The 23,511-nt window shown below is 49.6% G+C and overlaps 2 protein-coding genes across 2 annotated transcripts in view; one reads left to right on the top strand and one right to left on the bottom strand.

Annotated features, from left to right (window-relative positions):
* CASP3 (caspase 3) overlaps window positions 1–23,511 on the top strand; it is a 350,335-nt gene that overhangs the window by 49,059 nt on the left and 277,765 nt on the right. The window lies entirely within an intron of this gene.
* The window catches only part of PRIMPOL (primase and DNA directed polymerase), a 390,575-nt gene that overhangs the window by 355,366 nt on the left and 11,698 nt on the right, over window positions 1–23,511 (bottom strand). Inside the window, exon 2 of the mRNA XM_078678013.1 lies at window positions 4,766–4,948. Coding sequence (XP_078534139.1) covers window positions 4,766–4,945 — 180 coding nt within the window. The 5' untranslated portion in view covers window positions 4,946–4,948. The remainder of the gene's footprint in view (window positions 1–4,765; window positions 4,949–23,511) is intronic.

The following is a 23,511-nucleotide window of genomic DNA, read 5'->3' as shown; positions in this document are numbered from 1 at the left end:
ATCCCTAGTGAAGGGGTGTGTTTGTCTCCATATGTCGTTAAGGGAGCAGTTCGCAAGCCATTAAAGCCTGGTCTGTGAAAGAGTCCCAGCTTGTGTAGTACGTTTCACAGAATGGTCTAAGTCTGTATGCATTACGAGATTCAAGTCACCACCTATCACCACTGCTCGATCAGGAGTGGCTAGAACGTGTTTAAAGAAGTTGATCAGGAAGCATTCTTGGTGTTCATACAGTGCTTATGTAGACGCCATCGTAAACTGCATATGGCCCCACAGAAGCCTAATCCCCAGTGCCCTGCCTCTAAGTTCAGCAACCGTGTTGATGACCTTACCTTGGAATTTCTGTGCAAGTAATTTAGCAACCCCATTTTTCTTAGTTGTGTCTGAAGTCCAATATCGTCTGGGAAACCTGGGTAAATGCAAGCGGTGGGTGTCCCTGGCCAATGGATGAGTCTCTTGTAGCAAACAGACATCTCTTCCCGAGTGTTCTAAAAGAATCACTTTGCACTTTACTGAGCTCTTGATGCCTCGCACCTTAAGGCTCACTAATCAAATGATATGTGTCAGGTATCCTCGGGGCGCCCTACAGCCGCCAAACTGCTAAGTCTTGGTCTTTACAGAGGGGTAGTGAGTAGAATCTTTGCCATGTAGTCCCTAGTGCGCCTGCTACCTACATAAGGACTCAGTTGGTGAGGAGGAGAAAGAAGTGAGAGAAGACAAAAAGATACCATAAAAAAAATAAAGGATACAACAGGTAAAACAACAGATGACCAGAGTCAGTCAAATCCAGTGAGTCGGGGTGAGAAGTGGCCACCCTTGGGAAGTCTATTCCAACAATGAGTCTCCTGCAAAAAGATGGAGATGTCTACAGGGCGAATCATCTTCAGTCCTCCAGCCCATCCGCCGCCGCCACGGTGTTCACATTGGTTCCTCCCCGTACCCCCAGGACATTGCTGCTTTCAAATCAAGACGCCTCTGAGAGAGTGGATTCTGCAGAAAGGGCCTGTAGCACTGCCTGTCTTTCTTTGGTGATGGTGGCTGGGTCGCTTGGAAGAGTAAGGCTGTTCTTCAATGCGTCCTGTACATTAATGTGTAAAAGGGTGCAGACCTCTTTGAGGGATCTGATTTGGTGGAGTGCTTCTTCATATCGGAAAATAATGCAAAAAGGATGGCCCCATGCATAGGGTATGTTGGATTTCCTTAAATGTTCTGTAACTGGGCGGAAGTCTTTAAGTTTTTGTAAAGAGATCCTGGAAGAAAGTCGGAGAGTGACCTTTAAACTGGACTGGATGTGAATCTCTGGCTTTTCTAAATATGTCCTCTTTAATTTGGAAATCATGCACAGTTACCAGTATATCTTCCGGGGGTCCCTTTCCTAGTCTTTCAGGCCCCACTCTATGGACCCGGTCCAGCTGCAAGGTGGAGTCTTCTGCGAGGCCCAGGACATGTCGGAAGAGGCCCGTGACATAATCCCGTAAGTTGGAACCTTCCACTTTGGATGGTACACCTCTGATTCTTATATTATTTCTCCTTGATCGGTTCTCCAAATCCTCATTGTGCGCCTGTAGAGCCAGTTGTTGCTCTTTAAGCCTGAGGACCTCCTTCCGGCTGCATTCCCTGTCCTCTAGCTTGGCCACTCTCTCGCCCACCTCATCCACATCGCGGCATACCTCCCGAATTTCTGTTGCGATTTCTGTCTTCATCACCTGGAGGTCTGCGCGCAAGGAGGAGAATACCATTCCCAGGAATTACTTGGTTACCGGACCCTCCCCGTCTTCAGTGTCCAACCTAGCATCCATCCCTATATTTGCGTTTTTGTCTTCTCCACTGGTGCTTCCTGACTTGCCAAACATTTCTTTATGGGAGCGCTCTTTCTTTGTTCTGCTCCCAGTCATGTCGTTGTGGTTTACCGTAGTAATTGCCACCAGTCAGCCCACTCACTTATGCCCTGTGTCGCAGACAGACCCTTTGGTCTCAACACCTACAGGTGACCTCCGCACTGCTCCCTCGATCTTAGTCTGTAGAGACTCTGGGGAGGACACCCGTTGTGTGGTTTCAGCACACACCAGTGTTCATAGTTCCCAGGAAGTAGGTGCTTGCCCTATAGCTGATGTGATCCAGGAACCACATATGGGTGTTTAATTTGGCCCGCCGCTCCTTGGTCACTATCAGCAGAGAGCCTGTAGAGTTTTGTCCTTCGCCACTGAAGCAGCTATGCCGTATTCCTCTCTTTAGCGGTGATCAAGCCGCCTTCGGTAGAGAAGGTCTTGGGTGGGAGATCACCGAGCTGTGGGTACTCTAGTGATACCAGGTATGCCCCGGGCTTTGCCGAGCCTATGCCTCCGTGTTATTCTTTATATGTGCTGCAGGGCGCAGAGCGTGTTCGATGCGGCCGACTCCTCTGCCACCCTCGTGCTTGCTGTATCGGATCAGTCCGGCCAGTGATCCCCCTGTAACCCAGGGTCCTGGTCTCTACAGGGGCCTATTCCTCCGACGCCTGCGCCGACTATCTCCCTATCTCCGCAGCCAGCTGGACAATGTGCTCCCTAATTACGTGTGTAGACAGAAGGGAGGGGGGGAGGAACCTCTTCTCCAGGCCTCAGCACCCTTGAGTGCCGCCACTCACCTTGGACGTGCGTGGTTGCTAGCTGGGGCCTAACCACGACCCGGCAGGCAGCACGCACCGCAGCCACAGCCCGGAGCTCCGCCGTCAGGCCACTGCCCTCCTCGGCAACCAACAGAAGGGAAATGGGGGCCATCTTCAATCCCCCAGGCACTGCGGGGGTGCAGACACGACCCGGAGCTCCACCGCTCTACATCCCTGGCAGAGAGCTCCGGGAAACGCCCAGTGCTCCTCCGCCGCGGTTCTCGTAGTTTCTTTCAGCCCACGGTCGTGGCAGGCCAGTGATAGGGGAGGCCGTCCCCTCCACGAACCGGGGTCTGCTCCGAAGCTCCGAAGACTACGCCCAGTGCTCCTCCGCCGCGGTTCTCGTAGTTTCTTTCAGCCCACGGTCGTGGCAGGCCAGTGATAGGGGAGGCCGTCCCCCCCACAAACCGGGGTCTGCTCCGAAGCTCCGAAGACTATGGGCTGGCGAAGCCCATAGTCAAGCTCTGCAGCCGGCCACGTTGCTCAGCCCAAAGGGTGCCGCACCCAAGAGTCTGCTTACTCTCCACGAGCCTTCGCTTGTGCCCCCTGCCCTCCGTAGCTCGTACTCACTCCTGAAGGCCACAGGAAGGATCTGGTGGGCTCGTTTCAGTGCTTATGTTGGCGGCGGCTCGGAGCAATCGGAAAACACGTCCTAGCCGCCCGCCATCTTGGCCACGCCCCAGAGAGGAGTTTCTATGTGAATTATGTGACAACCTTACTGGTGTACAGGAAGTGTTAAAGGAAAGGAAGTAGTGTGTTCTTTTTTTCTAACACACAACAAAATGTAAGTACCTGTAAATGAACTGGATGCACTCAGCAGTTAGGAAAGCAGAAATGACTTTTAGAATATGGAATGACAGGAAACAACAGCCATGTTCTAAAGGTCATTTATAGATGACCAATTCGTAGCTGGTCATTTTTGAGGTGGGCAACTGCGGCTTGATACATTTACTAACACACTTCAGGTGGTGCAGCAAGAGATCTCCTGGCTGCCATTATTTATCCCAAAAATGAAGCATTTTTTGTGAATCTGATGTGTACTGGAAACAGAAATTTTAATAGGATCAAAACAGATCAAGACACTTTACTTGGTGATGCACATATGATATTCACAAAAATCCCATTTCCACACAATCACTTGTGTGCTTTATAGTTTTAGAAGTAAAACAGTATGTCTCTGCAAAGTCAGTGACCATTTCAATGGAAAATGTGCTGTCTGTCAATGACAATGACCTACCACATGATGCTTTATTTACATGCAAAAATTGCCCCGCCTCATGTCTATTATACGTAGGTGGGTGGTAAAAGTATATCGTTCTAAAAATGAGGTCGTAGCTCTACAACGTTTGGGAACCACTGATCTAGACAGCACATATCTGCAGTCACTGTCAAGAAAATACTCAGTAAAGTGTGCATTCTCCAAAACACACACTTTCTATGTGAAATTTCTACTACAAACACTCACCTATTACCAGCTATTAACTGCTAATAACAATTACCAGTGATTGAAATATAGTAGAGGGGGGTGGACCCACGTGGAATGCCTGCTCCCATGCAACAGCATTCCTTTTGGATCCGGACCTTACTCAATCAACCTGTCAAAGGATCATCCAGTGTGTGGGCTCTCAATTAAGAAGTTCTTCAAAGATCACATAGTGTCACTTTATACTAAAGTGGTACTATCTTCGCAACTCTTGCTGTAGAATGGTTTGTGTACTGCTACCCACAAAAAAGACTATGGAACAAAAACAATGATTTTCCGTCAAAGTTTTCTTTTGGGAGATAGAGAGGGAATCTACACAAATCTTACACTGCAGTCTTTTGCATAATATATTTATATTATGCACTCAACATCAGTACTACAAGATGGCATAACGTTACAAAGAGGCATGTCACTGCTTTAAATGACAAGATGACAATTCAATAGCAGGACTCCGAAAGCAAGTAGATAGAAATCTACTCATATTGTCTGAGACCAGTACAGTAAAACAACAGGTCAAACAAATACATTGCATAGAAACAGGTCTGAGCTCAAATTATTAGCCTAAAAACAAAACAACTAAAATTAGATGTCAGGATTACTTTCTCAAAACGTATATGTTTGAAACATCCATTTCTCACCTCTTTACAGCTTTTGGCAAAACTGAAGGCTTGAGCCTGCCGATAGAAGAGATTCCAAACAGAAGCGGGCTGCCATGTTTGGTATAGCTTAGGTTTGTAAACAGGACATAGCGGCTTTCGTTCATATTGAGCAGCCAGTTCTTCAACCTTCTTCACTTGGTCATCCCATTTTCTTTTCATTTGCTGCACAACATACAAAATTAACATACTTAGTTTTCCAGAGGATTTTTATTTGAATTTAGTGTACAACCAACACAAATGCCTCGTGCTGCTATTTTGTAAAAGGCCTTGTCTTGTGCTGGCACAGTCTTTGCGCCCATTAGTCACTTTAAGAAAGCGCGAAGCAATGCAAGTATCCTTCCAGGATAATCCCTACCCTAAATCCCTAAACGCCAAAACTTTGTCTGGTCCAATGCTAACTTATCCTGTCATTTTCCCTAGTCCCATAATCCCCCTCATGTCTGGATCAACTCTCCTCTGCAAAAAACCCAAACAAATGTTATATGCAAGGTAGTAACACGTCTTCAGACAATCTAATCACTCTCAAATGTCTACGGAAATTAGTTTCTCCATATTACGACAGTCAAATCTGTAAAAATTTGTCCTAAGAGTCATTCAGCAAATAAGTGACATAATCCATTGTCGACATGTTCCACAGCCTGTAAAACAATTTCTCCATTAACTGTGCCACCACTGTACCCAAAAATAATTAGCAATAAAGTTGCTAGCTTGGCCTTAGAGGAAATTACTGGACACTGGGTCAGTTACCGGAGGCCTAGAAGGAAACTAATAGGCACATCAATTCCCACTATCTGATAAAATTCTGGCTTGAATGACCAGACAGAGTTTATCAGACATGCACCATCCACAGCCTCTCCAACACAAAACAGATTTGGCCATCTAGAACATTAAGTCTCACTGGAGCGTAGTACTATTTAAGCACTTTCAGTAGTGTGTCAACTTCATGCCGTCTTCTACCACTTTTAATTAGTATACTCTACATAAGCCCTGCGTTCTCATCACTAAAGTCAATCTGTCATTCTTTCCCCAATGACTCTTGTCAGACCCAAAACATAGGTCTATCAAGCCCTTACAGGATACCATATAACATACATAGCAAACAAATATGCAAGTATGGTAGAACTCTGCAAAACAGTACGGACTGTATGTGAAGTTGTAGAGCACATTGCCTTTACCGTGGGATCATCAACCAGTGTCTTATTTGGGCATATTCATTAAAAGTCTGCCTTGCAAGTTTCAAGTGACTTAACACAAAACATGTCAACCAGCATCAGGCAACAACTCCTCTTCCATCATCCACATTTACATCTGTATAATTCTGGAGTGAAGTAGGCGGTGCTAAATAGGAGTGATCAACAAAACACCACGGTTTATCTTTGTCTGGTCAACACCACTTTAACATATCCTTCAACCAGACTGCAAGGAAATATCTGCTCAAGTCAGTGACTGTATATCCTGACCCTTCTGTGGACAATCCCTTTGTCTCCGGTTTAACCCTAGACTTATTCAGGTGCTACCTAAAAGATATGATAAATAGATGAGAGTGGAGGTCGAAACCCACAAAAGGAGTAATTGACAGGTATTAAGCAGCCTGGGAAGCACTTTCATTTTAAAGGTGGCGTTTTGCACAAGCCACAAAAGGTATTGTTTTTTTCCACTTGTCCATGCTCTTCCACAACTCCTACTCACTGTACTTTTTTGTATAACTTTATTTTTCAGTTTACATTTTACAAATACAAAAGCAAATTGGCATCGAGACAGCGTATGTAGGCATACCATTGACATTATTAATGGCACGTAGTACAGGTGGGAGCATCGGGGAAGGAAGGTACAATGAGGAAATATAATCATCCATAAGCGTCTTACAGTGTAGAAGGAGCATGGGGCATGCCACTGACTTCCTGTGTGTATATTACCCTGATCGGTCCTCTCGCTCCTCATTGAGGTTAGGCCCACCATCTACATCTAACCCACACTCCTCGCTGTCAGTTGTATCCTGCGCGGAGGGCTCCCTCTCCGCCAACCCAGAGGTACACATTTCACGCCAAACCATAAGGTCCTCTTGTAGCTTCTCGTCCCTTCAGGTGAGTTTCATATGGGCTTCTTCGTCCAGGGACCATTCTCTGACATCTTTAAGCCAGATGGGCACTTCTGGGCCCCTCTGCCCCATCCAAGTTATAGCTACCCTGCGCCTAGCGAGCACTAGCATTAATTATAGGAGCTTATATGGGAGTCTCTTTTTCTTGGGCTTCTGGACAAATGCAAGTAAACAATACCGGGTACAAGCTTCCCCTGAAGGTCTGTGGCCGCAACAATCCTGCCCACCACCTCCACCCAGAACTGCCTGACCAGTGGACAATCCCATCGCAAATGTAAAAAGCCTGCTTTCTCTGTGGCACATCTAGGGCATCTATCTCCCCTGTCACATGAAATGCATTTCAGGGATACCGGGGTTAGGTAGGTGTGATGCAAGAAAGTGCGTTAATTTAAACCTAGCATTACAGGAGACTGTGCGTGTGACAGGGAGCCTATGTGTGCCCATTGTCTCTCCTCCAGCTGGACATCTTTCATCCCAGGCAGCCCGAGATGGGAGCACCTGGGGGGGGGGGGGGGGGAGGCAGGGGTAGAATCCTGTTTCATAGCTTTGTAGAGGAAAGAAATTAATTTGCGACCTGTACCACAAGCGAATAGGATATCTAGACTGCGTGTCAGGGGTGGAATGTCTGGGAACTGTGGCTAGGTGATTTTCACCACATCCTGAATTCCTCAGAAGTGTAGGAATTGGCCCTGTTCGAGGCCAAAGTTCTCTTCCGCCTGTTCATAAGTGATGAAGGTCTTGTTGGGAAAAAAGTCGGCAAGTACTTCGCATCCACCCTCCCTCCAAGGTTGAAAGGACATGTATTGTGTACTCACTGTACTTTAACATGCTAGAGTTCAAGCGGAACAGGAGCGTCTCCCAAAACCGCTGCTTCTCCCCATCAGGTAGGGCAAGGCAGAGCACATCTGATTTGCCCATGTTCATTTTATAACCTGAACCTGTAAACCTCTAGTGCTCCGACGAGTGCTGGGAATAACGAGACAGGATTTTGCAATGACACCCGTACACTGTTCACTAAAATAGTGAAGTTGTATTTGACAGCTCCAATTCTGACACCATCAGTAGACCGAGACTGCTACATCTGCATTGCCAGTGGTTCAGAAGAGGGCAAAAAGTAGATGTGACAGAGTTAACCCAAACACATCTGACGCAATAGGTATCCATTGACTCTCACTCTGGAGGTACGCCAGACGTAGGATACCTTCACCTTACCTACAAAGAGTGGACCAAATCCCAGGAGTGTAATCACCCTATGCAGGAAGTGACAGATTGCCATGGTTCTTTTTTTTTTGTTTTTTTTATCTTTTTATTAACAAAATCAAAAGAAAAAGCATCAGGTGACATATGGAGTAACACATTTGCCTTATATATACATTTCCGTACTACCAGATAATACAACATAATAACATTTTGGGATCACAGGGATTCCGACGCCACTGTTACATTTCGAACATCTGGTGGAACGCAGATATCCCCTCTGTAGCTATTCCAGGCTCCCCAAACCTTCCCGCACTTCCCTGGGCAGCCCCTAGCAACATATACTGATCTCTCTCTGTACATGCAGCAATCCAGGTCCTCCATCCACTTCCCGATCTGGGGGCGCTTGGCTGGCGCCCCACAACTGAGCAATGTTGCGTTTAGCTATCATACAAGCCAGGGTCACTCACTGCTTTCCATGTGAGTTCAGGTCCGTGGGTTCCCAGACATTCAGGACGCATCGTCGGATCTCTGGGGCTATATCCACCCCCAACACCTCTCGGATCTTGTCGTGGATCTTGACCCAGTAGTCCTGTACTTCAGTGCAATGCCACAAAATATGCATGAATGATCCGATCTCCCCGCACCCCCTCTGGCACTCCCCGCTCTCCGCCAAGCCCATGTGCACCAGCCGAGGCCACGTGGTGTATGACCGGCGGAGAATCTTCACTTGCACCAGCCTAAGTCTCATTTGAATAGCCACTACCTTTGGGGAGGAGAGAGCCTCCCTCCAGTCCTCGTCGTCCAGTTCTAGGCCATCTGCGCCCCACTGCTCCCTAACGGTCGCCAGCGGATCCCCCATGTTATTGATACTTTTTTATATATTAATTAAATAGTCTTTTCGGGAAGATGACCGTCCAATACCCGGTCCTCCAAGGGGGAGGGCCGTGGTTCTTTTTTAACAGGCTATTTAACACAGAAACCATCCTGGCAACACCCAAAGAATACTAGGTTAATGAAGAATACAATTTACCATAACAAGAATGTGCTGTTAAGCAAAGGCACACAGAATCTGAGGACTGGGTGAGAACATAAGTAGACCTCTACATGTGAAGAAGTGGATTTCAAACGATGGTAATCACCAGAGTGAAGAAAAGAGTGGGGGGCACTGTCTGATTGGAACATGGTACCGAGAGTTATGTCGATGATATTATATGACATACCTTGTAGCACTTACTGTAGTTATGCAGACCATTGGAACGGTGGTGGTGTGAACCTTTGTTTACTGGTTTGTACTGGTTTGGACATTTCTGCACTACTGCCGCTCAGTAACCCTCATACCGTTAGATATAAAAATTCATTCTACCGGGCCATCTTCTTATCGTAGTTTCAGCTTTAGATATAGCAACTGTTTAACTGAAACAATGCTTTTGAGATGAGATAGGTTTTCCTGAAAATGCACTTTTAACGTTGAACTTGCTAGGCTTATAAAAGTATAACATTTACTAAAATATGCAGAAACTGATGAAATGTAGCCAGAGACCTTGACCTGCCTCATGTCATGAGCTGATTCCAGTTTGTTATTTTCTGAATCGGGTGGTAAATCCAGGTCTGCTTTGGTCTAAGATTGCGATCGCCCTTACACTTGCAAGCCTCTTGGTTAGAGTCTGTCGGCTTTAACACCTTTTAGATTTTTGCTTACATGTTAATTCTAGTCGATTGTTCAAACCTGTTTTATTGTAAGGCGCTCTATGGGCCTTATCAGTGCAATATAATAGCGCATATAAATAGAATAAGAAAATACACCTGTTCTTGGTGCAGTAATTTCAGTATGTAAAATTATATACGTTAACAGAACCTGTAGTGACGGTCTAGTCTTCCTAGGCGAAGGCAGGAACCGGAAGGGGTTTTACCGGATCCGGAAGGCGGCCATTTTGTTAGGCGCCGAGCCGGATCGAGAGAAAGCGCGCTGCTCCGGCACTCCTGTAATAAACCTTCTTGAAGACACTTGAGGCTTCGTGTCATCATTTAGATAACGAGGGACCCTCCTACAATGGCGACGAGGCGGGACACGGCGTGGTGAAGAAAAGAAAAAAAAACGAACGGAAAAAAAAAACGAACCGAAGCAAAGGAGGACACACGCCGAAGAGAGCCCTTAAATTACACAAATATATTATCGAAGAGGGTACGAGCCACAACAGTGACACCAGGAACTACAGTGGAGCGCGGCAGAGGGCAGTAAAAGACGCGTGGGTCCGGCACGCTGCAGGTCCTACACTACTTCATACCAGCCGGGTAGGCACTGCGTGGAGCTACCAGAACAGAACAGTGGTGGCCACACCAGAACAGAGGGCAGAACCAAGACACAAAAGCCTGTGACGAAGCCAAACCAGAAAGCAAGAAGGAGAAGGAGGTGCATACACCAAGTACACCTACCACCGACCCACCGTCGCAAAAAGCTGGCGGATCAGCTAGCACAGGGTGAGGAGCCTAGTAGAGGGGACGGGGCTGGTCAGCAAGCAACTCTGGATGCCAGGGGTGCAGCAGGAGGCGCAAACAGCGGACAGGTCCAAGGGGACCACACGGACGCAAGGCAAGCACCAGGCAGCCCACCCAACCGCACCGTTCCCGCCCAGGAGGCCCCGAGGGGGAACGAGAAAATGGCGACACCGTCCACTTCCCTCACAAACATGATGCCCTTCCTCCCAAAGAGGGGAGAACCCGTGATGCCGTGGGAGGACTGGAAGAGATACTTCCTGAATTACTTGGAAGCTTTGGAAGAAGAGAGCGACGCGAAATACACCAGCCAGAGGAGGAGGAAAATCCCCTGCACAATCTGGGACCAGAGGGCTTAAGGGTGTTTGACAATTTGGTAAAATCCACGAGAGATCCGACAGACACGGATGCGTTCCGGCATGCGATTGAGGACTTGGACACGCACTACAGGCCAGTAGTATGTGTGGCCATAGATCGGAGCAATTTCTTCCAGAGAAAGCAGGAAAACGGAGAGACCGTAGATGAATACGTCGCGGCGCTACAAAAACTAGCCCTAACCTGCAGATTTGGAAACCTGCACGACGAACTGGTAAGGGATCAAATTATCATGCATACGTCCAACACTACAATACAAGAGAAGCTGTGGGTGAATGGCGACGCACCTCTCAAGGAGGATTGGGCCTTGGTCAAGAAAGCTGAGCTATCTAAAAGATGTGCGCAAGCAGCCAGAAAAGAAGCAGGGAGCACACAAACAGTGTGCAGAGTGATGGTGCACAACAAGGGGGACAAAACCAAGCAACAAGGACCACCTAGATACCAATACGCCAAGCGAGGGCAGCAGAACGCGAGTGCTTCGCAGAAGGCGGGTGGAGAGAAATGGACAAGTTGCTACAGGTGTGGAAGCGCATCACACTTAGGAAATGACAAGGTGTGTCCAGCATTTAGAGCGAGATGTGCATTCTGTAACGTGTTTGGACATTATGAAAAAGTGTTCAGGCGGAAGCCCAGAGGGGCGGCAGTCAAATATATAGACCAGGGCACACCAGAGGAGGAAGAGACGCAAGCTGAAGAAGAGTACTTGGAAGAGGTCTTATACATAGACGACCAAGTCCTGGACGTGGACTGCAAGGGGTCCAGCAAACCAATACTCAACATGAGCATAGGAGGCGTGAAGGTCGACATCGTAGCCGACTCCGGAGCTCCCATCACGATAGTACAGAGAAAGGTGTGGGAAGAGAAGGTCTTGAGAGAAATCAAGGAAGAACTAAGGCCAATGGATCTGAGACCAGTCACCTACACGGGACAAAGAATACCCATTTTGGGGTACTGCCCGTTACCATTCGAATTTAGAGGACGGCGAGCAAATTGTAAGCTGTATATGGCGGAAAAAGGACCCTCAGTGCTGGCGTGGAAAGATCAGGGTGCACTAGGAATCCAACTGAATCCTGGAGGAATAGAGAAAGTGTTGTTGATGGACACGGAGGAAGGACAAGAAGGAGAAGCGTGGAAAGAGAATCCCCCAAGTGTTCAGTGGGGGATTGGAGAGTTGACCAAATTCAAGCACATGATACGACTGAAGGAAGGTGCCACGCCCGTGTGCCACAAGGTCCGTAACATTCCCTTTCGCTGCAGAGAGGCCGTGCAAGAGGAGTTGGACAGATTGGAGAAAGGAGGTGTAATTGAAGCAATTGAAAGTGCAGAGTGGTTGTCACCCTTAGTGGTAGCGCAAAAGCCCAACGGCAAGGTGAGGCTATGCGTAGACCTCAGGGAGCTAAACAAAAACATTCTCGTTGACAAATTCCCCCTCCCACGTATCAACGAAATGCTTGCGAGGACAAAAGGTATAAAGTGGTTCTCAACGGTAGACCTCTCCTCAGCATACCATCAGGTGACTCTCCACCCCAAAGGCAACCCCCTCACGTCCTTCATAACACCCTTTGGGTGTTATAAATTCTTGAGAATGCCGTTTGGACTAGCATCAGCAGCAGCGGTGTTTCAAAAACGAATGCACCAACTTTTTAAAAATGTGGAGGGAGTTCAATACTTCCAAGATGACATTCTTATAATGGGAAAGTCGAAGCCTGAGCACAATGGGAAGGTGCACACCGTTCTGCAAGTGTTACAAAACAATGGCCTCACCGCTGAGTGGGCGAAATGTACATTTGGGAGGCCATCAGTGACATACCTGGGGCATGAAATAAGCGAGAAGGGAATTGAACCAAAGAGAGAAAACATGGAGGCGATAAGGAAAGCGCCGGCCCCTGAGAAGAAGGAAGATGTCAGGTCGTTCCTCGGCATGGCGGAATTCTATAGTAAATTCATCCAGAATTTCGCCACCAAGACACATCACATGCGTCAACTATTAAAAGAGAGAAACGGATTCAAGTGGAGCAGAGAGGAACAAGAAGAGTTTGCGGCCTTGAAGAAGGAAATGAGTGAGGCCATACCACTCAAGGTTTTTGACCAAGCAGCTAAATCCATACTCACCACGGATGCCAGCGACCGTGGCCTAGGAGCGGTATTGATGCAAAGGGCAGACAGTGGAGAAGTATCCACAATCTGTTTTGCATCCAGGACCTTGGCACCAAATGAGGAAAAGTTCAGTGTTATCGAGAAAGAAATGCTGGCGGTGGTATGGGCGATGGAACGTTTTCGACAATTCCTATGGGGAGCCATGTTCTTGGTTCGCACAGACCACAAACCTTTGATAAAAGTACTAACATCAAGTGGTTATGAGCATGTCACCCCAAGGATAGCCAAAATGACCCTGAGACTCCTGGATTATGTGTACGAGGTAGAGTACATACCTGGACCCAGGAACAAAGTTGCAGACTTTTTTAGCAGAGCGGCTGTTGAAAATAGGCAATGTATGTGTACATAAGCGGCGTTCATTTTCGTTTCACAGTACCCCTTGTTGTAAGCAGAACGGATATCGCTAAAACACTGACTGTGTTATCCCGCTAGCATAGACCCATGCACACACGTACTCGACAGCCATTTTAGGTATCATGGTCTCCTTGTTTTCGATCGATCATCAGCCCCTTCCCTGACCCTGCAAGCTTCCCCCATGCACCCTGACCGCCCCCGCTCTCACATGCATAAGTCATGAGCCCTCCCCTCCCGCATGACTCTGTCTCTGAGAATCACACCCCGCGCCTGACCAACACCTCCTTTCCTTCCATGAATACCCCTCTTCTGATAAACCTTTTCTCTACGCTCGATTTTCCCCACTGACCCTTCCTTTCATGAATATCTCTCCTTTGATGACCTCTTCCTCTGAACCTAATTGTCCACATGGACCGCTGGTCATCCCTTAGCCTGAGGATACAGTTTATTGCCCACCACTGTACGCACTCGCCTCTCTTGAAAGGAGCCACTATTGATCATGACCACCCCACCCCTGAGATTCGATCAGGCGCACACATTCCAAAGGAATCAGCAGAACACTCAGCTGCGTGACAGCCCCTTCCTATTGTATGGAGGATAAGGGCCTCTACTGTAGCCACGTGTTGGAATATCTTCACACTTCACAATGTCTTGATTGTAATGAAGGATGTGTGTGCCACAAACCTGTGTATAAAAGACGAAGCCTCAGAGAAACTTGTTAGAGCACCTCCCGAAGACACTATGAGAGTGTCCCAAATGACAGGCTCTCCTCATGAGAAATAAACTCTGTTCTTGTTTTCCTACTTCCAGTGCCCGTCTCTTTATTGGGTAAATTATTCAAGATGGGAACGAAGAGTCGCCCTGCACCAGCAGCCTGGGCATCCGGTGCGCTGTGGGCTGACTTTTCTACAATTGGCGGCCCAACGTGGGGTCCATCAGCGACATAAGGTCCGGTAAGAGAGGTCCAGACGATGGGGTGAACATCTAAAAGATTGGAGTATAACTGCCTTGAGAGGGCCCTCGTCCGGCTGCCGATTGAATGAACTTCACCGATTCCGAACGGACCTCTCTCAAGTGACCTATTGTCCTGACTGGAATCCCACAGGAATGCTGCGGTAAAAACATGGAGAAAGAGAACGATCGGGCGCTGGAAAAAGGAAGGCGAAGAACTGTCCACATGGTCCGGTCCGGGTAAGGTCGTGACACACGACAAATTGCGAAATTGATTGATTGATTGTTTGAAAATACTAGTATTACTCACTTTATTGTCTCTGAGAGATTCTCTATTTGCAAACAAGCACAGAGTCGCCATACTCTGTTTAGTCTTTGCAGATAGTGAAGGATAGGTAATGCAGACTTTTGTCCCCATTGTAATCCGTCATACCTATTTTTCTCCCCATTGATTGATTGATTGAATCAAGCATTGAATTGTTCGAAGTTGGTTCTCTTAAGGATCTTCTCTGCCTGCAAACGGGGAAGAATAGGAATATTCTCTCTCCCTTTGCCGATAGTGAAGGGTAGGTAACGCAAGCTTTTAACCCGTCGTGCCTATTTCGTTCCTCATTGATTGATTGTTTGTCCGAACATTGACTGTTTGGAAATTGGTTCTTTTCTTGGAGGTATTCCCTGTTTGCAAATAACGTAGGAAAAATCTTTGCAAGTAGTGAAGGGTAGGTAATGCGGACCTTTGTCCCCCGTTGTAATCTGTCATGCCTATCTACTCCCCACTGATTGATGCACCAGTCTCACCCGGACCATTTGCTAGAGGTAGGTCATCTGGCCCGACCAGAGAGCACCCCTAGTGAAAAGGACATATGCAATAATAAAGTGATCACTGTATCCTGTTAACAGAAACTTTAGCATGAAACAACCTGGAAAGAAAGGAATAGGAAAACGAAAATCAGTAGGCCACTGATGAACTTTTTATTAAATAACGAACAAGGAAACGATAACAATACTTAATGATAAAACCTATTATTGTCCTAGAAACAAGAAACGTTAGAAATAAGCCCGTAATAAGAAACCTGAAAACAGTAAGAGAAACCAAGCGTGACATTGCGACGGCCACAAGGCAACGAGGCTTCATCGCCCCTCACTGCCCCAAACATGTCTGTCCCACCGCCTGCCACGCCCAATAACGGCAACCTGAGAAAGATACAAAGCAACAGACATCCGCCCCCATTCTGGAAACTTCCGAAGTGCAACAGGTTTACGGCTACGCCCAGCAACACATGTAGGGCGGGTCCTGCTGCCAACCGTCGGCCGGAGATCATAAGAGGCCGAGGCCGACGGGATCCGACCGCGGTGGCTGCTACAACACTGGAGAGTTGCAGGGGGGGAATGTCCATGTCCTCGACCCTCCCCTCTCTCTCCCAGTCTGGACCAGCATCCATGGAGGGCCTGAGAGTGGAGAGGCCACTACACGAAAGGCCCAGGAGAGGCGCCACGCGCCAAGGTCTGTCCCCAGGATGGACTAAGGGACCCGTTCCTGGGGCCGTGGCAAGGAGCGTCCGGCCACCATCAACCAGAGGCCCGGCCCAAAGACGGACGGGACATTTCTTTTTTCTTCCATAATGGCAGCAACAACACTGGGGGGGGGGGATGTCTTGCACATGCCTCCGACCCCCCCCCCCCGTCCTCATCGCCTGGTCCGGCCATAACAAATGTCAAGCGAGACGCCGTGGGGTGCACTGGGAGGGAGAGACGGTGCGAACAAGCCTCTCCCACCTCCCCAGGTGGAGGCTCCCCAGCTGCACCCCCAACGCTCCAGGCGCCCGGAAAAGGGTTCTTCCACTGTGGCGATGCTGCAACGCCTCGCCCGGCAGGGTGGAGCCCGTCCGCTCATTTGACCCCGCGATTGCCGGTAGCTGCCGAACTCTCAAAATGGCGGTCTACTGTACAAGAGCGGGCCCAGCATGAAGGAATGGCCCGGTCACTTGTTGACTCCACCATCATAGTCCTCCACGACCTTGAAGATTCTAGAGGAGCCGCGGGAGTCCCCGACCCCCGCAGATACCCCCGATGGGGAATGACTGCCATGATTGCCCACGAAACGATGGAAATGTAGCCGCAGGACGTCGGCGCTCCCATGCTGGCGCCAGCCTCAGTTTGAATGACTAGAATCCTGCAGACTACAGTTCGGATCAGTTCCGGTGAAAGCACAGTATGACCCGGTAGGAACATTGTTGCCTCCCTCCCCTTTTGATTGATGGTTCAAACCACCGATCCCTTCTTTTACCCTTTAACGGAACTTTTGGACTGCCAAAAGAAGCTCTGGGCCAACCACGAGTTAGTAGAGATTTAGACTATGCCTGGTTCTGCCTGACTGCACCCAAGATGGCGCCGATGCAAAATGAAACTTTCAACTCCTTGTTGTACCCCGATTGTTCAGCCCTGGTGTCATGAGATATGTATGAAGGTTTTTTTTTAACCACATGAATTGATATAGGATGTGTACTGATTATATGTTCGGACAATTAATTGATTCAGGATGTGTACTGTCAGTTCGGGAAATGAATTGATATGGGATGGGTACTGGTTATATGTTCGGACAATGAATTGATATTGGACGGGTACTGATTATGTGTTCAGACGGTAAATTGACATCAGATGGGTATTAATTGAACATTCGGACAATGAATTGTTGTTAAGTTTTGCACATCATGATTATTGAAAGTTGGAAGCCCAACACTTATGACACTCGCTCACACTGAAGTCTCGACATGATTTTATTGCACTTGTCGCACTTTTTATTATGAAAATAAACGACCACCGACTCCATTAAAGTTTTCCGCTCATAAGTATCCCCACATATACAGTTCCAGCCTGCTCCGTGGCCGGCCCACGGGGTTGTAGGCTCGTATTTGTGCACCGACATTCTTATTAAAAATTCTTGGAAAAAGCAAACGTAGTTGTCATGCGTAGATTGATAAATTTCAAGTGAATGATCACTATTTTCGATATAACTAAAATGCAGGTGAAATGACTCAGCTCGATTAAAAAAGGTTAAAAGGTATAATACGTAGAAATATTGCAAATATGAAGAGTCCAAGTTTTAGTTGTGTATTTTCCCTTTTTGTACAGCCAAAAGCAACCGCTAAAGATCCTGGTATTTAGCCTATACTTTATATGCTACCTGTATAAGAAAAGTCACACTAACGGTCCACCTGGGCTTGAACGCCCAGCTGGCAGTGATTGCATCCCGTGGAGATAGGCCGAGTACGCAGTAAGTAAAAGCCTTTCTGGGTTTATGCGCGCTAGTGTGCATCAATGTAGCCCCTGCCCCCTTCTTTTTCCCTCTCTCTGCAGGTCACATCGGAATGTCGACTAATGTACGAAAATGGTGATCCAGCGGACGAAGAGACGGGAAAGAGGGTCTGATTATGGTACCTAACCGCGACAAACCCCGAATAAAACAACCAAAAATAATGTGCACACATGATTAAGTATTCTTACGTTTAACTAAATAGGGAAAGTTTAAGGAATATTCCGAGGTAAGGTTTACACAAGTACCCTCCGCCGGGAGGACTAGGAATATTGCCAATATTTAAAAACCTACTACCTCCTTTTCGCATCCTCATAGACCTGTAACTAAAAGCTGCCCCATTGTTCTCCAATTGACACCAACTGTTGTCTCAGCCTGGAAACACATTTGCTAAAAAGACTCGAAAAATACCACCGTGAGCATTAGCCTGACCAGGTCAGTTCATGACCAATTGCCAACGGCGTAAGTGTGTACAATCAAAGCCACCAGTAAAAGGCAGCCAACGAATAAAAGAGAAGAAAAAGGTAAAAAGAGCTTAGGATGATAAGGATGCGCAGCATACAGAAAAGGATAATTTTGGCCAATAACTGTTTTATGTTTTGTCTTGGATCTTTGTATGTAATACATGTACTGTCTCCCCCGTCTGAGTTTGTGTGTACGTGATGTATGGATCTACGTCGTCCCTCCGCTTGTGTTTACGCATTACTTAACCCCTGCTGTTCTATGTTGTGTGCGCACTGAATGGACCATTATTGTACACGTTTCTCTCTCTCTCTCTCTCTCACTCTCTCTCACTCTCTCTCACTCTCTCTCACTCTCTCTCTCTCTCTGAGGGCCCCCCTGTTCCCTGTTCCCTCCTCCCTTGTGCAAGAACGTTGTGCCCCACCGGCACGAACCTAATTGGGACTCTTCGAACACAAAGGTGTTCGGCAAAATTGACAGAAATTAAAACGATAGTAACTTGCCATATTACTACCTCTCCTTTCTGCAAAACAATAGAACCCGAGTTGGTCATGAAAGAAAGGACAGGTCAGACGACTGACGTCCCCTAATCTGGCCTTTTATAGGGGGACTATAACGTCAATGGCCTTCTGTTTGTCAGTTCGTTAGAAATGCGATCCCCAATGCCCAGATTGTCCCACCCCTCTGCACTTAAGTGCGGATGTCCAAAGTGTCCCCGCTTGTCCCGATTGACCCCAGCTCCCTGTCCAAAACGTCCCCGTTTCCCCCGCAGGTTTTACACCCCCCCCCCCTTCTTCATGACGATAACGCCCCTGCTTACAAGAGTTAGCCGACCCCGAAGGGAAATGTAAGATTGTCGATACTTGGGTTAAAGGGAAAGGCGAGTCTCTACATAAGGACTCGATTTTGAGTTTGATATAATACACTGTGTATAAAAGTCCAATTTCTCTCATCATATGTCGCGAATGAACGCCAAACAGGTTTATGAAGTCAATAAGCAATGCACTCCTACAGACTCCATAAGTGACGACTTCTGACGGTGACCGATGAACTTATTCCCCACCTACATAGGATTGGGGACAGAATTGAGATGTATAAATGTCTTCTCCTGCCAGTCTTTCTAAAACTTCTTTTTTACCCATTCAAAGATACAATCACCGGAGGAGAGGAGCTGGATGTGACGCACAGCCTGGCCACAGATCATGAAGCACATGCAACCGCAACCAAAGGTGGAGCCGCAGAGCAACGGGACGCGGGACGAGGCACAACTCTCAAACTCGGCAGATGAAGGAATGAAGGGCTACCTTGAAGCCCTCAACTTGCTGACCCACTCGTGCCTGAAGTCCCCGCCCCCTTTTGAGTTCGACTGATGGGCTTGCCTGCTCGTTGTCCTTTGCTCCCTTGGTGTGTTCGAAGATCTGGCCCCACTCCGCCCTCTCTTCCCTCGATTATTCAACAAACTCTTTCATATAAGCTTTGACTATAGAATTAGGTTTTGCCACGGAAGAAGAAAGACATGCAGGTGCCCAGCATAAGGCACCCCTAAAGAGATCAGTTAGGAAACAGGACTGTGATCTAACAGCAGAGGACTGATCGCACCCTGCAACGCGTCAGGATGATTCCGAGCTGGACTTATAGCTCCACCGCCGGTGCTCAAAAGCGCCAACGAAAAGAAAACGGACTACCAGAGTCTACCAGTGGTGGCTCGTCGTTGAAAAAGACATTTTCACTAAGACCCCCCTTCCAGAACTTTCTACCCACCCCTTGACTAGTTGTTTACATCGAATTGCATTCCTCCCTCAATTCTTATTGCTTTCAATAATGTTTCATCGGTCACCCATGTATCTAGCTTTCCAAAGTACTGATAAGACCCGAAGGTATCAGATTACTCTTAATTAATGTCATCGGAGAAAAAGTCTGAACTTGATTCTGTAATGTTTCGGAACCTCTTTTCTTGACTCCGACTAAATATTATGCCGATCTCTAGGCTTGTATGAAGAGCCCAACAAATGTAAATTAACATGTAGTGCATTCTGCCTATCGCATCGACTATGTAGAAATTGAACTTGCTTATGTAAAAAAGCGGCGACTGTTGAAAATAGGCAATGTTAGACGGGGACCTGGAGGGTCGGCCGAGCACAGTGATCGCACAGACAGGTAACTTCCCCCCCACAGATGGACACCACACAAAGATCAGGGTAACACCTTTTATAGGCACTTCTGGTAGTAGAGTGGTACGATACAAGGCGATTAGGACACGATGATCCTCTCAATTCTAGTCTCTAGTAAGGGAAGGGGGTAGCGGGACAGTCTTGGTACCCACGGGTACGGAGGTGTAACGGTGATAGCTCACAATCCTCGAGCTCGGTGTTCGGATGGGTCAGACCGCGGCAGCGCCGGCAGGTCCCGAAGAGGTCGTAGGTGGCAACGGGCCACGGCAGCGCCAGCAGGTCCCAACGAGGATGAAGGTTACAACGGGCCGCGGCAGTGCCAGCAGGTCCCACGAGAATGCAGGTTGCAACGGGCCGCGGCAGCGCCAGCAGGTCCCACGAGGATGAAGGTTACAACGGGCCGCGGCAGCGCCAGCAGGTCCCACGAGGATGAAGGTTGCAGAGGGCCGCGGCAGCGCCAGCAGGTCCCACGAGGATGAAGGTTGCAGAGGGCCGCGGCAGCGCCAGCAGGTCTCACGAGGATGAAGGTTGCAGAGGGCCGCGGCAGCGCCAGCAGGTCCCACGAGGATGAAGGTTGCAGAGGGCCGCGGCAGCGCCAGCAGGCAGGCTAATAGTCCACAAGGCAGGGCTGTGGCAGCGCCAGCAGTCCGTCAAGGATGAGTTCGTCGCGGTGTCTCTCGACTCCAGGATACAACTGCCTTCCTGTCCTGGGGCGGCCTCAGTTATAGGTCTGGCGCCCTTTGATGTCCGGACCCTCGCTCTTGGAGGTCGGGAGGTCTGGGATGAGGGAGTCCAGACACCCAGCAGGGGGGTGGAGCCAGCGCCCGAGGAGGCTGGGGGTGCTCGGCACCTGGCGGGGGAGAGCCATCGACACTTCTTACTCCCATTGACCTGCCAAGTGGTCCGTTCACCTCCTGGGTGGAGGGTGGTGCCGGGATGTCGGGGCCTGGCCAGGCCCAGGGTTGGGGTCGGGCTGAGGCCGCGCGGCCGCGTGGTGCCGTGTCCAAGATGGCGGCTGGGCCGGGCAATGGTGCTGACGGTGGCCCGGGCCCTGTCCTGCGGGGAGGGAGCGAGCCCTTCATGTGGCCTGTCCAACATGCGTCCCCCCCAGCTGAAGGCGGGGAGAGTCACCCATCTTCTTGGGGACTTTCCTCGTCGAGGCGGAAAAAGCGGGACAGGCCATCCGCGTTGGCGTGGTCTTGGCCAGGGCGATGCTCCACAGTGAAGTCCATCCCCTGCAGGGAGATGGACCATCGCAATAGTTTGGGGTTCTCCCCCCGCATCTGCATGAGCCATTGCAGGGGCCGATGATCTGTCTGTACCCGGAAATGGGTTCCGAAGAGGTACGGCCGGAGCTTCTTGAGGGCCCATACCACTGCGAAGGCCTCTCGCTCAATGGTGCTCCAGCGCTGTTCTCGGGGCAGTAGGCGTCTGCTGATGAAGGCCACGGGTTGGTCCACTCCTTCGGGGTTCAGTTGGGAGAGGACGGCCCCAATACCATGGTCGGAGGCATCGGTCTGCACGATGAACTCGCGGCTGTAGTCGGGGGCCTGGAGCACCGGAGCGGTGCACATGGCGGCCTTCAGCGTCTCGAAGGCCGCGTGACAGTCGGGAGTCCAGTTGACTCGTTTTGGGTTGTTCTTAGACGTGAGTTCCGTGAGGGGCCCCACAATGCTGCCATAGTCCCTCACAAACCGCCGGTAGTATCCGGTGAGCCCCAGGAAGGCTCGGACCTCTGTTTGTGTTTCGGGGGGTTGCCAGGACTGGATGGCAGCTACCTTGAGTTGGAGGGGGGCCACCAGACCGCTCCCCACTTGGTGTCCGAGGTAGGTCACGGACCCCTGGCCGATTTGGCACTTGCTGGCCTTTATGGTGAGGCCGGCCTGTTGGAGGGCCTGCAGGACCGCTCTGAGGTGGTGGAGGTGGTCTGCCCAGTGGCGGCTGTATACCGCGATGTCGTCCAGGTAGGCGGCGCTGAATTCTTCGAGGCCCGCCAATACCTGGTTCACCAGTCTTTGAAAGGTGGCTGGAGCGTTCTTCATGCCGAAGGGCATCACTCTGAAATGGTAGTGCCCGTCCGGGGTGGAGAAAGCGGAACGTTCTTGGGCCCTGGGGGTGAGGCCGATCTGCCAGTAGCCCGCTGTCAGGTCAAAGATGCTTAGGTAGCGGGCTGCCCCCATGCGGTCGACTAGTTCATCTGCTCGGGGGATAGGGTGAGCGTCGGTTCGGGTGACCGCGTTCAGCCCCCGATAGTCGATGCAGAATCGGAGCTCCGGCGTGGTGCCCGGTGCCGCGGCCTTGGGGACCAGGACGACCGGGCTGGCCCAGGGACTGTCCGAAGGCTCGATGACCCCGAGGGCGAGCATCTTGGAGACTTCTTCTTGGATGCATGTACGTACCCGATCCGGTACTCGGTACGCCCGGTGTCGGACAGGAGGACTGTCCCCCGTGTCCACGTCGTGCAGGCACCAGGAGGTGACTCCGGGTGCAAGGGAGAACAGGTTTGCGAACGGCAGCAGGAGGGCCCGGCAATCTTGACGCTGCTCTGGGGTCAGGGCCTCGGAGAGTCGGACCCCGTCCACCGAGCCATCTCTTTCCCGAGTCCTCAGTAGGTCAGGGAGGGGCTCGGAGTCTCCTTCTGTGCCACTGTCGGTCGCCATCAGCAGGCTGAGCTCTGAGCGCATGAAGTGGGGTTTGAGCCTGTTGGCGTGGAGGACCCGGAGGGGGTTCCGGGGGGACTCCAGGTCGATGAGATAGGTGACGGGACTCCTGCGCTCGATCACCTTGAAGGGCCCCGTCCATTTGTCTTGTAAGGCACACGGTTCGATGGGGGACATCACCCATACCTGCTGACCCGGTTCAAACTCGATGGAGGAGGCATGTTGGTCGTACCACTTCTTCATGTCCTCTTGACTGGCCTCCAGATTGGCTTTAGCGATCTCCCTGAATTTCCGGGTCTGATTTCGGAGGGTCAGGAGGTATTTGTAGACGTCCGGAGGGGTCTTTAGGGGGGCCATTTCCCATTCCTCCTTCACTAGGCTGAGAGGCCCGCGAACGGGGTGTCCGTACAGGAGTTCGAAGGGGCTGAAGCCGAGGGACTTCTGGGGGACTTCTCGGTAGGCGAAGAGGAGGCACGGTAGTAGCACGTCCC

The sequence above is a fragment of the Lissotriton helveticus genome, chromosome 2_2, assembly GCF_964261635.1.
Source record: "Lissotriton helveticus chromosome 2_2, aLisHel1.1, whole genome shotgun sequence".
NCBI classification, from domain to species: domain Eukaryota; kingdom Metazoa; phylum Chordata; class Amphibia; order Caudata; family Salamandridae; genus Lissotriton; species Lissotriton helveticus.
Note: the sequence above shows the minus strand (reverse complement) of the source record. Positions and strands in the feature narration are given on the sequence as shown.